General features: G+C 54.6%; 1 protein-coding gene across 3 annotated transcripts; it reads left to right on the top strand.

Annotated features, from left to right (window-relative positions):
• The first annotated feature begins 3,197 nt into the window (after positions 1–3,197).
• Nyap1 (neuronal tyrosine phosphorylated phosphoinositide-3-kinase adaptor 1) lies at positions 3,198–12,980 on the top strand. Of its 3 annotated transcripts, XM_038345977.1 has the most exons (7): positions 3,198–3,291; positions 4,573–4,724; positions 6,219–6,574; positions 7,647–9,158; positions 10,077–10,274; positions 10,712–10,821; positions 12,112–12,980. In XM_038345977.1, exons 2-7 carry the CDS (start codon positions 4,657–4,659, stop codon positions 12,361–12,363), a joined length of 2,496 nt encoding a protein of 831 aa, XP_038201905.1. In that variant the 5' UTR covers positions 3,198–3,291; positions 4,573–4,656; the 3' UTR covers positions 12,364–12,980. The 3 variants fall into 3 exon arrangements, with proteins under 3 accessions (XP_038201905.1, XP_038201906.1, XP_041911842.1); XM_038345978.1 differs by lacking the exon at positions 3,198–3,291 and having other exon boundaries at positions 4,317–4,724; positions 10,080–10,274; XM_042055908.1 differs by lacking the exon at positions 3,198–3,291 and having other exon boundaries at positions 4,317–4,724.
• The last annotated feature ends 636 nt before the right edge of the window (positions 12,981–13,616 follow it).

Genomic DNA, 13,616 nt, shown 5'->3' with positions numbered 1-13,616 from the left:
ACAAAGGGTCTGCTCGGTGCCTGGCAAGAAGAAACAAACTCCCAACTGCCATTTTTCTGTCTTGGCACTCATAACTGGCATTCTGAGCAGGAGCCTTTCAGCCAAAGCAGGATCGAAAGGCGGCATCTGCTGTCACTCAGGAGTTTGGAAGGAGATGGGTTCTAATTAATTTTACTCAAACAGAACAGTTAAGTCCTAACTGGGTGTGGCGGTACAAGTCCATAAACCCCAGATCTTGGGAGGTGACCTAGAGGCAGGTGGGTGAGGATTTCAAGGCCAGCCGCAGCGATGTGAGATCCTGTTTCAATAGCAGCAGAAAGACAGACAGATGACAGACCGAAGGAAAGAAGGGAGAATCCTTGGTTAGGCTGGGGGTGTGGGTTAGTAGGGTGCTTGCTTCATATAAATGAAGCCTGGGTTCCATCTCCAGCATAAGTTGGCCATGTGCAGGTACACACCTCTAATCCCATCATTCTAAGAGGTTACTCTTGGTACAGAATGAATAAGAGGCTAGCCTCGGCTACACAAGACTAAGGTAGTGGTGGTGGCATACACCTTTAATCTCAGCATTTAGGAGGCAGAGGCAGAAAGAGCTCATGTAATTTCTTTTTAAAGACAGGGTTTTGTTTTTTGTTTTGTTTTGTTTTGTTTTTTGAGACAAGGTTTCTCTGTAGCTTTGGTGCCTGTCCTGGAACTAGCTCTTGTAGACCAGGCTAGCCTCGAACTCACAGAAATCCGCCTGCCTCTGCCTCCCGAGTGCTGGGATTAAAAGCATGCGCCACCACCGCCTGGCTAAACGCAGGATCTTCTATAGTTCAAGCGAGTAGCCAAGTGAATGCCTACCTGATCTTTCTGCCACTATTCAAGAATTACAAGTATAAGCCGCACCTGACACCCGTGGAAAATTCCAACCACTCTTATTGTGGTGGTAGTGTTGGTGATGGTGCTGGCTATGGAACCTAGGCATGCTAGGTAAGTACTGTACTGCCAAGCCACATTTCCACCCTCTTTTTACTTTTTTGGTTTGTTTGTGAACTTGCTTTGTAGACCAGACTGGCCTTGAACTCACAGAGATCCACCTGCCTCTGCCTCCCGAGTGCTGGGTTAAAAGCTTGCAGCCACCAAATATTTTTTTTTTAAATTCCTAGCTAGGTGTGATTGCACGCCTTTAATCCCAGCACTCCAGAGGCAGAGGCAGGTGGGTCTCTGAGTTCAAGGCCAGCCTGATCTACAGCGTTGAGTCCCAAAATAGGAAGGGATGCCCAGAGGAACCCTGTATTGAAAAACCAAAAGTGGTTCTGGAGAGATGACTCCGTAGTGAAAAGCAATGCTTCTCGTCCAGAGGACCTGAGTTCAATTCCCAGCCCCCACCCACAGGGCAGCTCACAACTGCCTGCAACTCCCTCCAGTTCCAGCAGATCTGACACCTCACAAAGACAGGCGTGTACATGCCAATGCACATAAAATAAAAATAAAAAATTATAAAAAAAAGCAGTTCCTGTTTCCCACCCCCTCATCTATTTATTCTTTATCTTTGTTTGTTTGTTTGTTTTTTAAGACTGGGTTTCTCTGTAGCTTTGGAGCCCGTCCTGGAACTAGCTCTTGTAGACCAGGCTGACCTTGAACTTACAGAGAGCCAACTGCCTCTGCCTCCAGAGCAGCTATTCTTTACCTTTTTGTCTGTCTTGCCTTAGCCGTAGTAAACAAAGGCGGTAGTAGCCAGGTCCTAAAGTCCAGGAAACGAGTTTCCCACGTACTCTCCCTCCTCCAGATCTGATCCTTATTATGAGCCTCTTAAAAAGTGCTCACAAAAGCCGGGCGGTGGTGGCGCACGCCTTTAATCCCAGCATTCGGGAGGCAGAGGCAGGTGGATCTCTGTGAGTTCGAGACCAGCCTGGTCTACAAGAGCTAGTTCCAGGACAGGCTCTAGAAACTACAGGGAAACCCTGTCTCGAAAAACCAAAAAAAAAAAAAAAAAAAAAAGTGCTCACAACCCCTCTCCCTTCCTAAGGACTTTTTATTTAAGAGTCTCAAGTAGGCCACATTGGCTTTGAACTTGTGTAGCTAAGGATGACCTTGAACTGAAGAGCCTCCCACTTCCACCTGAGGAATGCCAGAATCACAGGTGTGTGCCATGGCGTGCCATGCCTCCAATAATGTTATTGGAAGCAGGTATGAAATGAGTCACGGATCCGACAAGTAACGAGATTTGCTTGAGGCCACACAGCACACCGGCAAAGACTTTGCCGCATTGCAAAGCATCCACAGGTACCAAGGGTTAGGGTGTGCAGACTGCAGGAATCCCATTTTTCAGTTAGTGGAGGGTACAGCTGAGGTCTTCTTGACACTAATTTACCCAACCACAGAGCTATGTGTCAAAACTGATCCAAGCAAGGAATTTGTCAAGGGGTTGATGAGAAAAGGAGGGGTGAGATCACATCCCTCACTTCTCCCAGGCTGTGCCCGGGGTGGTCTCCGGTAGAGGCCAACCTGGTGCGCCCAGATCCTGACGGGCGGCGCCCACGGTGTCAAAGGTTAGTAGAGGATGACTTGGACCGCGGGGGCGGACGTGCGGGAAGACTTTGAGCCCCACACGATGGAACAAGGTCCGGGCGCCTGGGAGGCTGCAAGGGGAGGAGGCCCAGCACCAAGCCAGCCAGCTCTCGTGCCCTCCCCTCACCTAGGGCGGGGGCACCGCGGGGACTAGGCCAAACGAGCACGCCCCCTGCTCAACAGATGCCTTGATCTCCGGGCGGCCGACTCGGAGCCCCTCTGCCAGCCTCACCGCTTGGCAGCACCCTGGAACCGCAGCCGCAGCCTCCCACCCTGGAGCGCTAAGGCGCACCGGGCTCCCGGGTGGGTGCGACCTCCAGACTCCCGCTGGGGGGCGCCGCTGAGCACCCCGCTCCTCTTGGGGTTTGGGAGACCCAACTCAGCACCGCCCGTCTGGGCAGGGGGCTCGGGTCGCTTAGGACCAGACACCCGAAAGCTGAGGAGCGGGACTCCCGCACCCCTAGATCTGCCTCTCGAGCTCCCTTGTCCGCTCCGCGGGCCCTGTGCTCTCCACCCCAACCTGCTGGTGCAGCGCCGCACCGCTGTTCCCGCTCTGTCCTTGGAGGGTGTGGAAGGGTGGGTTTGGGGCCGGGGGCGGGTCTGGGGGCGGACCCGGAGGCGGGGCTGTCTCTGCGGCAGGGCCCAGTTCGGCTCCCCCGGTCTCTCTCTGTCTCTCCTCCTCCTTCCTCCTGCTCCGGGCGGAGCCCGGCATGGGGGGGCCGGCGCCCGGCAGGCCAGGTACGGTGATGTAGAAACTGGGGAGGCTTCATGCGGGGAGGTGGTGATGGGGGGGACTAGGGGCAGGGAGGATTGGCGGGGCGAGAGGCGGAGACACCCAGGATAGCAGGACAAGGGGAAGAGGAGGGGGTGCCCCGGGAACCTGGGGCCTTTGGATGGAGCGGGGCGGGGGGGGGGGGCGGAATGAAGCAGGCCAGGTTTGGAACAAACTGGGGAAGGAGGAGGACGGCTGTGAGGAGGGGCTCCAGGGAGGAGACGTGAGGCTGAAGGCGAAAGGGAGAGAGTGTTTGGGGGAAGGGACGCAAAAGCGCAGGTAAGGAGGCCGCAGCCCAGAAGGTTGCCATGGGGCCAGACTGGAGACCCCCGCCCCCGCCAGGGTGGGATTCAGGGGCGGGACTACTTAGGGGAAAGCCGGGGTTCTCCCAAATCCTGAACAGAAAGAAGGTAGATTTGATTTGGGCCATCAGCAAGAGGAGGGAGGCAGAAACCATTGCTGAAGGACCAGGGTGCTCGAATAGAGGTGGACGGAGGTCCAGGCCCAGGATTGGAAAAGCAGGCACTCCAGGGAGTGAAGGTAGATGAATGGGTGGGATTTTAGTTGCCCGACTCAGTATCACCATCCTTCCTTCTGCATCCCCACCCTGTCCTGACGATCCCCCATTAAGCCTCAGGGCCCAAGAGAGGGTAGCAAACCTAACTGCCCCCCCCACTTCCCTAGCTGGGTGCAATGTACGCAAGTAGGCCCTGGGCACAACTCCTTGTCTGTAGGTGTGACCAGTTCCACAGCACATTTGTGTGCTAGAGGTCTGTGTGAATCGGTGGGTGTGTCGGTGGGTGTTTATGTCTGTGTTCGCTGTTCCTGGGTTTGTGTTTACCTATGCCCCTCTATGTCTGGCCCTGTGTGTGGGTATATCTGTGACTGGGTGGTGTGTCTAAACGTACTGTGTGCCTACAGAGTTGCTGTATGTTTGTGTGGTCTGTCTGTCTCTGGTGGTTCAGGATGTGAATCGGTGTTAACCTGATCTCTCCAGAGTGGCTCTGAACACCTTTGTCAGGGTGTGTGACTCTGCACACACACACACACACACACACACACACACACACGCTCCTCTGTCTGTCTGTCTGTCTGTCTGTCTGTCTGGGAGGGGTCCCATAGACTGTACTGTATATTCTGCGCCTGTGTTTTCCTCTTCGGGAGACCCAAATCATGTCTCTGCTCCTTCTCCTCCCTCCCCAATCCTATCTCCCCTTGTCTCCTTCTCACCCGTTCCCCTTATCAAGTGGATCCGGGACCCAGGGAGGGCCGCCCCCCGGGCCTGGTGGCATTAAGCAGGGCCCCTCAGCCCCCACCTCTTGCCCCACGACATGAACCTTCTCTACCGAAAAACCAAGCTGGAGTGGAGACAGCACAAAGAAGAGGAGGCCAAAAGGAGGTAAGGCCCTAGCCTGTCCCTCGGCCTGTTGCACAGTCCCCTGGGCCACAACCCCTCCCCTCCTGGAGCCCATCGGCCTTGTCACTGATGAGAGTTCTTTTCCCCAGTTGATTTTTGACTTAGCACAGAATGGCTGCAAGTGTCCATGCTTGGTTCCAGTCTTGTTCCTGGCTCCCCGAGAGAGGGGTATAGCTAGGGCATGCCTTCCAGCTTTGGAGAGAGCCCTGTTGGCTTTTCTTTATGCCTATGGGCCCCAAGTCCCTCCTTCCCAATTCTCTTTTCTGTTATTCTAAGGCTGGCTGCTGGCTTTCCTCTGTCACCTGATCTTGGAAAGGGCAGGCACCACCGTCCTTACAGGGTCTAGGGAGAGGGTCATTTTAGGGGCCTCAAGACTATTCATGTGTCTCACCCAGTCTCTTCTCTTGGAGGAAGTGACTGACTAAAGAGGTGTGTGTGTGCGTGTGTGTGTGTGTGTGTGTGTGTGTGTGTGTGTGTGTGTGTGGCCTTAGGGGATTTATAGGCTAAGTCCTACAGAAGAGCAGGTGGAGACCCCCATACCCCTCACTCTTGCATCCCTCCCAGGGCCCCAGGCCTAGCCTCTCTCAGCTTCCTCCTTCTCTTTTCCCTTTGACTGCACAGCTTCTTGGAGCTTGAGTCAGAACCACCTCCCAGTTCCCTTCTCCCTCCTCGCAACTGTGGAGTTTAATTCTTGTTGTTAATTAGATTAATCAGAGCGATCACTACAGCGATCTCTCCCTAATGAAGGGTTAGTAGACAGGGCCTTAATGGGAGCCCACCCCACAGCAGGCAGCGCTCCCCTCTTCTCTGCCAGCCGCCCCCCCCTTCACTCACCCAGGACAGAGAAAGGGAATAGGAGTGAGCTGGGGAGGTTGACAGAGAGAGAGAGAGAGAGAGAGAGAGAGAGAGAGAGAGAGAGAGCAGCAGCAGAGGAGGAGGGGAGTGGGAGGGAGAGAGAGCGCCCAGAGAGGCCACTCTAGTGATTCAGGCATCACACCCTGTGTCTGGGAGAGATGGCCTGCCTGTAATGTGACAGGCCATAGTAGCTGGGCATGAAGGAAGACCGGAAGCCAGGTGTGGGCTAGCGTGTGAGGGGAGTCACAGGGGCAGGTGTGTCTGCTTGTCTGTCAGGTGGCTGTTGCCTGGATTGTATCTTTCTCCACAGAAGAGACTGTGTACCAGTTAGGTGGTCGGTCGGTCAGCCGCAGGGAGATCATCTTACACATACACCATTTCTTTCGTTTCTCACAGCGTATGCTGCCCCCACCCCCCAGTGCCTGGCTTTTCTTAAATCCAAAGAATCTGCCTGGGAGCATTCCTGCCTTAGACCTTCAGATGTCCCTATCCCAGGCTTCTGTCCTCACTGGGGAAACAGTTATTCTGCTCTTGAAAAGCCATCTCTTCCTGAGACAGAAGAAGGGAAGTTGGAGGCCTGCTGTCTAACTTCTGTTCCATCTTGTCTTCTTTTCTCCCCAGCTCCAGTAAGGAAACAGCCCCCACAGCCCCAGTGGGGCCTGGGGCTGTCCCAGGGCCTGGGGTCCGAGTGCGGGACATAGCCTCTCTTCGAAGGTCCCTCAGGATGGGCTTCATGACGATGCCCGCATCCCAGGAGCACACCCCTCACCCCTGCCGCAGCGCCATGGCCCCACGCTCTCTCTCCTGCCATTCAGTGGGCAGCATGGACAGTGTAGGGAGTGGGCCTGCAGGAGGCGGGGGAGGTCTCACAGAGGACGGTAGCACCCGAAGACCCCCGGCTAAGCCCCGGAGACACCCCAGTACCAAGCTCAGCATGGCAGGATCAGGGGCAGAGACACCACCAAGTAAGAAAGCAGGTGAGACACCCACCCTGTTCTCCTAGTCCTCTTTGGAGGAAGCTGGCAGCCGGTAAGATCCATTCCAACGGGGGGGGGGGGCGGCTCTGGGAGGGTTCATTCAGGCAAGAGCCAAGGAAGTGGAAGGTTCCATTCTCAAAAGGAATAGGGGGTTCCTTTTAGGTGGACCTCAGATGAACCATTCAAGGGCAGGAGACACTCCCTCAAAGCAGCTCTTAGGAAAGGACAGAAGGGTGGGTAAGAATTGCAGATCCTGGGGTTGGTAGGGGGCTGAGGTAGGATGCTTCAGGCTAGTCTACATGATGAGACCCAGTTTCGAAAAGCAAACAAACGATCAAAAACCTGAAGAAAAGACAAAAAGCAAACCAATAAAATCTTAAACATGATGGCCCACGCCTCTAATTCCAGCACTCAGGAGGCAGAGGCAGGAGGATCTTTGTGAGTTCAAGGCCAGCCTGAACTATATATTCAGGCTAGCCAAGGCTACAGAGTGAGACCCTATCTCAAACAAACAACAAAACAAAACAAAAAGAACGAGAACAAAAAAGAAAGCAGAGAAAAAGACTGGGAACTTCCTTGACGAAAAGGAACCGAGTGGGCTCTGAGTGGAAGGTGTGGGAAAGGTACCTAGACGGATATGTCCTTGAAGGTCAAGAGGTCAAGAGGTCGGAAAGAAATTCTCCCCCTTTACTGTAGAATGAGTTCAAGGTCAGCCTGGGCAGCTTAGAGGCCCTTTCTTAAAAGAGAAAAAAAATTATGTGAGAAAAATGCTGGGGCGTGGCTCAGTGGTAGAGCCCCTGCCTAGAATCCCCCAGTGAGGGGCTGGGGTGTGGCTCAGTGGTAGATAAGCTGCCTAGAATCCCCCAGTGAGGGGCTGGAGGCATGGTCAGTGGTAGAGCACCTGCCTAGAATCCCCCAGTGAGGGGTGGGGTGTGGCTCAGTGGTAGAGCCCCTGCCTAGAATCCCCCAGTGAGGGGCTGGGGTGTGGCTCAGTGGTAGAGCATTACCTGGCATGTTAGATGCTCTGTATTCAATAATCTGCATTTCTTTTTCTCCTTCCCACCCTTCTTAGGCTCTCAAAAGCCAACCCCTGAGTGCCGAGAATCTAGCCGTAAGGTTCCGCCACAAAAACCCAGGCGAAGCCCCAACACCCAGCTGTCTGTATCCTTCGATGAGTCTTGTGCCCCAGCCCCATGTCCTCGAGGTGGGAACCTGCCCCTGCAACGCCTCGGCAGGGCTTCTCGAGTAGCTGGAGACCTGGACGCAGGTGCTCAAGAGGAAGAGCCCGTGTACATTGAGATGGTGGGGGATGTCTTTCGTGGAGGAGGACGAAGTGGAGGAGGCTTGAGCCGGCCTCCTCTTGGAAGTGGAGGCCCAACCCCTCCAGCTGGTGCCGATTCGGACTCTGAAGACAGCGAGGCTATCTATGAAGAGATGAAGTACCCCCTGCCTGAAGAGGCAGGAGATGGCAGAGCCAACGGGCCTCCTCCATTGATGGCGCCCTCCCTTCCACAACAGCCTCACGTCCTCCAGCCCCACCCCCACCCTCACCGCCGTCCAGCTTCAGCCCTCCCAAGCCGGAGGGATGGGACACCCACCAAGACCACTCCTTGTGAAATCCCCCCACCTTTTCCCAACCTCCTTCAGCACCGGCCTCCACTCCTGGCCTTCCCCCAAGCCAAGTCTGCTTCCCGAGCCCCTGGCGATGGGGTCTCAAGGCTACCGGTCCTCTGCCACTCCAAGGAGCCAGCCGGTTCCACCCCAGCTCCCCAAGTGCCTGCACGAGAGCGGGAGACGCCTCCCCTGCCGCCTCCGCCTCCTGCTGCCAACCTGCTATTGCTGGGACCATCAGGCCGAGCCCGGAGCCACTCAACACCATTGCCACCCCAGGGCTCCGGCCAGACCCGGGGGGAGCGGGAGCTCCCCAACTCTCACAGCATGATCTGCCCCAAAGCGGCAGGGGTACCGGCAGCCCACCCTGCCCCAGCTGCCTTGCTCCCCGGCCCCTCTAAGGACAAGGCTGTGTCGTACACTATGGTGTATTCTGCGGTGAAAGTGACCACACACTCCGTCCTGCCAGCTGGTCCACCCCTGGGTGTTGGGGAGCCAAAGACGGAGGAGATCTCGGTTCTCCATGGGATGCTTTGTGCCAGTTCGAGGCCCCCTGTACCAGGGAAATCCAGCCCCCATAGTGGGGCTATGGGTTCCGCAGCTGGGGTCCTGCACCACCGTAGCTGCCTGGCCTCCCCCCACAGCCTTCCGGATCCAACTGCAGGCCCCCTGACTCCTCTCTGGACCTATCCAGCCACAGCAGCTGGCCTCAAGAGACCCCCTGCCTATGACAGTCTCAAAGCTGGGGGGGTGCTGAATAAGGGCTGTGGAATGGGAACACCATCTCCCATGGTCAAGATCCAGCTGCAAGAGCAAGGGACTGATGGGGGTGCCTTTGCCAGCATCTCCTGTGCCCATGTTATCGCCAGTGCAGGGACACCAGAAGAGGAGGAGATGGGCGCCGCATTTGGGGCAGGCTGGGCTCTACAGAGGAAGGTCCTGTATGGAGGGAGGAAAGCAAAGGACCCGGACAGTGAGTGAGGAGTGGGGATTGGGTGTGGGGGTGTTGCTGGTGGTTTGGGGTTGGGGGTTAAGTATTGAGTATTTAGAAATGGCAGGTCTATTGTCCTGTCCAGGGAAGTTTTCTGGGAGAGCAGATAGATGGGTAGGGAAACAGAATGAATGGGTGGGGGAGGGGGAGACATCTCTGAATGTGTTCAGGAAAAGGTAGGAAGGTCTGGGATAGGGGCTAGGGGGGTGATCCAGCCTCATCCCACTCCACCCTCTGCCCCTCCCTTCCTTGGGCTGCAAGGGTGTGTGTTTGTGAGTGTGTGCACACTAGGAACTAAACACAGCTGCCTCCCAGCTATTACCATGGCAACCCATCCAGACAGGAGTGAGAGGAGAGGGAGGCCCCTACCGTTGCCAGGCAACGCAATGCTCTGCCAGGCCTGCTCTCAGAGATGGGCTTAGTTCACACACAGCCCTTCCCCCAACTCTATACACTCAATGTAACCCCCCATACCCTTTTTCTGAGATCAGGATTTGGGATTCTCCCCACTGAGAGACAGCACCCCTGTTTTCCAGGGTGTTCATTCTGACCCTGTCTGGTCCTGGAGAGGTTTAAAACCAAAGTTAGGGTCGAGAAGGCCCCTCTGGCCAGGGGAAGGGTTTTCTGAACAGAGCACATATATGATTCTGAGTCCCAGTGACGGTAACAATGGGGAGAAAGGAAGGTGACAGGGCTGGGTCTGGGGTGGGTGTGTGTGTGCGCATGTGCATGTGCTGAAGTGTGAGGTCGAGCCTTTGCCATTCCTGCTGGGATTCACTGAAGGGCGACCCAGGCTGCATTATTTGTGCCTGCTGGGAATAGAAAGGCCCCTCCCACCTGCAGGCACTGAGTTTTGTTTTTTTGTTTTTTTTTTTTGTTTTTGTTTGTTTGTTATCCCAGCAGAAGTCGAAGATGGTGCCCGGGCCTGGAATGGCAGTACAGAGGGTCCCGTCAAAGTAGAACATGAGGCATCAGGGATTCCTGTGAGGAGCCAGGGGGCAGAGGGTCTACTGGCCAGGATCCACCATGATCGAGGAGGGAGCCGCACAGCATTGCCAGTCCCTTGCCAGACTTTCCCGGCCTGCCACCGGAATGGAGGTGACACCTTGCTCTCATACTCTATACAGAGATGGGTGGGTCAGGAATCTGCCAGGGTCCAGCCTGCCTGACTTCCTATCAACTCCATGCCTATAGTCATTAACCTTTGAACAGTATTTCTTGTACTTTGAATGGAACCCAGGAGTTCCCTCTTGCAAGGCAGGTGCTCTACCCCCAGCCACACCCCAGCCCCTCACTGGGGGATTCTAGGCAGGGGCTCTACCACCGAGCCACACCCCAGCCCCTCACTGGGGGATTCTAGGCAGGGGCTCTACCACCGAGCCACATCCCCAGCCTAGATCCCTGAATCTTGACACTGTATCTCCATCTCCTTTCTTTTCATGAGGCAGGGGACAGTTTGGCCTACAGCCTCTTCAGGGAGCAGAGGGACCAGACTTCTGTAGGTCTCTCTTCTCATTTCTGGTTTTTGGGCCTAGATTTCACAGGAGGGTACCGCCTGGGTCGCTCTGCCTCCACCTCTGGAGTCCGTCAGGCTGCGCTCCATACCCCTCGGCCCTGCAGCCAGCCCAGGGTTGCCCTGAGCCAGGTGAGATCTGGTCTTTGTTTTATCTTTGAAGGAGCAGCAAGAGAAGGCTTGGGTATGGAAAGAAAGGATAGACCCACTCACCCACTCACTCACCCTTGTAATCCAATCTCTGACCAAAAAAAAAAAAAAAAAAAAAACAAAAAACAACTGAGGAAAAAACAAATAATTCATCTGGAGTTAGTTGGGCTACATTAAAAAAGAATCCTGCCTGGTGGTGGTGGCGCACACCTTTAATCCCAGCATTTAGGAGTCAGAGACAGGCAGATCTCTGTGAGTTCAAGACCAGCCTGATCTACCAAGTGAGTTCCAGGACAGGCTCCTACAGAGCCTACAGGGAAACCCTGTCTCAACAAAACAAAACAAATCCTGTCTGAAAACACCAAACACCAAATCACACAGGCACATACACAAATGAATGAAAAATCTTAGAAAGAAAGTGGGCTGGGAAATGGCCCCGTGGGGCAAGGTGGTTGCCACCAAGCCTAAGAACTGAGTGAGTTTGGTCCTCAGAAGCCACGTGGTGGAAGGAGGGGACCGACACCCAGAAGTTGTCTCCTGACCTCCGTGAGCTGTGGTGTGGGCCAGCCTCTCCAACAGGAAATAAATGACATAAGCCTTTTAAATTTCTTAGTAAATAAATAGGAAAGGAAGATAAATGGAAGAAAAGGGAGAAAAAAAAAAGTCAGACTGGGACTAACCAGTTGGCCCGCACAGGCTGAGGGGAACAGGAACTAAACACAAAAATAGACAGGAAAGGATGGGGCTGGTAAGCATGGTCACTGAAGCAGGGTCCTGGGTGGTGGCCAGTCTGGGCCGTGACTGTCTACGGGGTACCCTTAGTGGTTTAGAAAAGACCCCCTTCAAGGACAAATTTGAAAAATGCCTGTCTGGTCTGGGATGAGTAGTATTTTTGTTTGTTTGGTTTTTGGCTTTTTTGTTTGCTTGTTTTTGGAGACTATGAAGGATCTCATGGTCTTCTAGAACAAGATCTTTTTTTATTTTTTGTTTGTTTGTTTTGTTGGTTTTTCAAGACAGGGTCTCTCTGTGTAGCCCTGGCTGTCCTGGAACTCACTCTGTAGACCAGGCTGGTTTCTTAGGGCCAGGCAAGCCTAGTCTAACACCAGAGTGCATCACTGGAGACCTGTCCCAGCACACCCACAACCCAGGAGAGAGGACCCGATGCCGGGCCTGGGGGAGGGTTTGTTTCTACAGGAGGTCGTTGGTTTGGGCACAAGGTCCTTGACATTCCCTGTCGCACATATCTTTCTTTCTCTGGGGTTCCTGGCACAGACCCACCCTGTGCTGCCTCTGCCCCTGCCGCCCCAGCCCGCCCGGGAGCGCGACGGTAAACTCCTAGAGGTGATAGAGCGCAAACGCTGTGTGTGCAAGGAGATCAAGGCGCGTCACCGTCCGGACCGGGGGCTCTGCAAGCAAGAGAGCATGCCCATCCTTCCCAGCTGGCGGCGGGGCCCTGAACCCCGCAAGTCCGGCACCCCACCCTGCCGCCGGCAGCACACGGTCCTGTGGGACACTGCCATCTGAGGATGCAGGGGCTGCTTGGGACGCCTGGATTGGAAGGGGAGGAAGCCTGCCCAGGTCTATTTGAGACTTGAGAGATGGAGGAATTAGGAGAGAGGGTTCTTACTAGGCCCATCGTGGGGACTTGAGGTGCCAGTAGCATCCCAAGAAATTTGGGGGAGGAGGAGGGTTTGCTTGATGTTGGAAGGAAGGGTTTGAGCGTGTAGACCCCTCTTCTTGAAGCGAAGGCCAAGGTGGAGATCACCATGGGAAAAGGTGGGGTTTGGAGGAAGTTGGGGGTGGGGCATATAGGAGATTGACTGGAGCAACAGGGAAACTAGCTCTTTTATTGAGAGCCGGGGGAGCGGGGAAGGGTATTTATTTTGTTATTTATTTTAGTCTGGAGGGCAGTTCTGGGCCCTTCTGACCTACTCCTGAGTAGGAGGTAGAGAACCGAGGCTAAATTTGCACTCTCCCCAAGGCCAGTGCCTAAAGACCTCCGCCATCCTTGCCCAGCTAAAGTGGGGGGATGGGTCAGCTTGGGGAGCAGTCAGAAGGCAGAGGTTCAGACAGTGACAGTATTTCTAGTTTTCCCAGAATTTGGTAGTGAGTGTGGTCTGCTGTGAAACAGGCATTTTATTTAGTTCTGGGGTAAGGGTCTAGCCAGGGATGGGTTGGGACGATGGGGAAAGAGGGAAGACTTAAGTGGGTGGAGGGGGCGGGGTATTTATTTAAATTAAAAAAAAAAAAAGCTGTCAGGAACTTTTTTTAAATTCCTTTCTTTTCAGAATAATATATTAAAAGACTCATGATCCAAGAGCTGGCTTCTTATATTTCCCCGTGTGCTCTGTCTTGTACACGTGCTCCTTTTCCCACGATGCCCCGGGTGGGTGGGAGTCCAAGGTGCCACTGGGAGCCGCCCTCATCCGTCACACGGAAAGGCAGAGTTTCAGGTAAGTGGGAAGTCCCTCATGCTGTCCATCACTTAGTTTGTGTGGGTGACGAGTGCAGGTGTGTGTGCCCCAGCGTACGCACGCATGTGTTTGTAAGTATGCACCCATGAGTGTGGAAGTCAGAGACTGCTCTCAGGTGCCTTCGGGAATCTTTCTCAGTGAACTGATTCCGATAGACTAGCTGGCCCGGAAGCTCCAGGCATCTGCCTGTGTCCACCTGGGATCACAGGTGTGAATGCCTGCTTTTCGCTTGTGAGTCTGGGACTCAAACTCAGCTCCTTACACTTGCTCGACGAGAACTTGATCAGTTGAGCCATCCCCGCC

The sequence above is a fragment of the Arvicola amphibius genome, chromosome 10 (assembly GCF_903992535.2).
Source record: "Arvicola amphibius chromosome 10, mArvAmp1.2, whole genome shotgun sequence".
NCBI lineage: Eukaryota > Metazoa > Chordata > Mammalia > Rodentia > Cricetidae > Arvicola > Arvicola amphibius.
The sequence above is the reverse complement of the archived record's forward strand: the minus strand, read 5'-3'. Positions and strand labels throughout refer to the sequence as shown.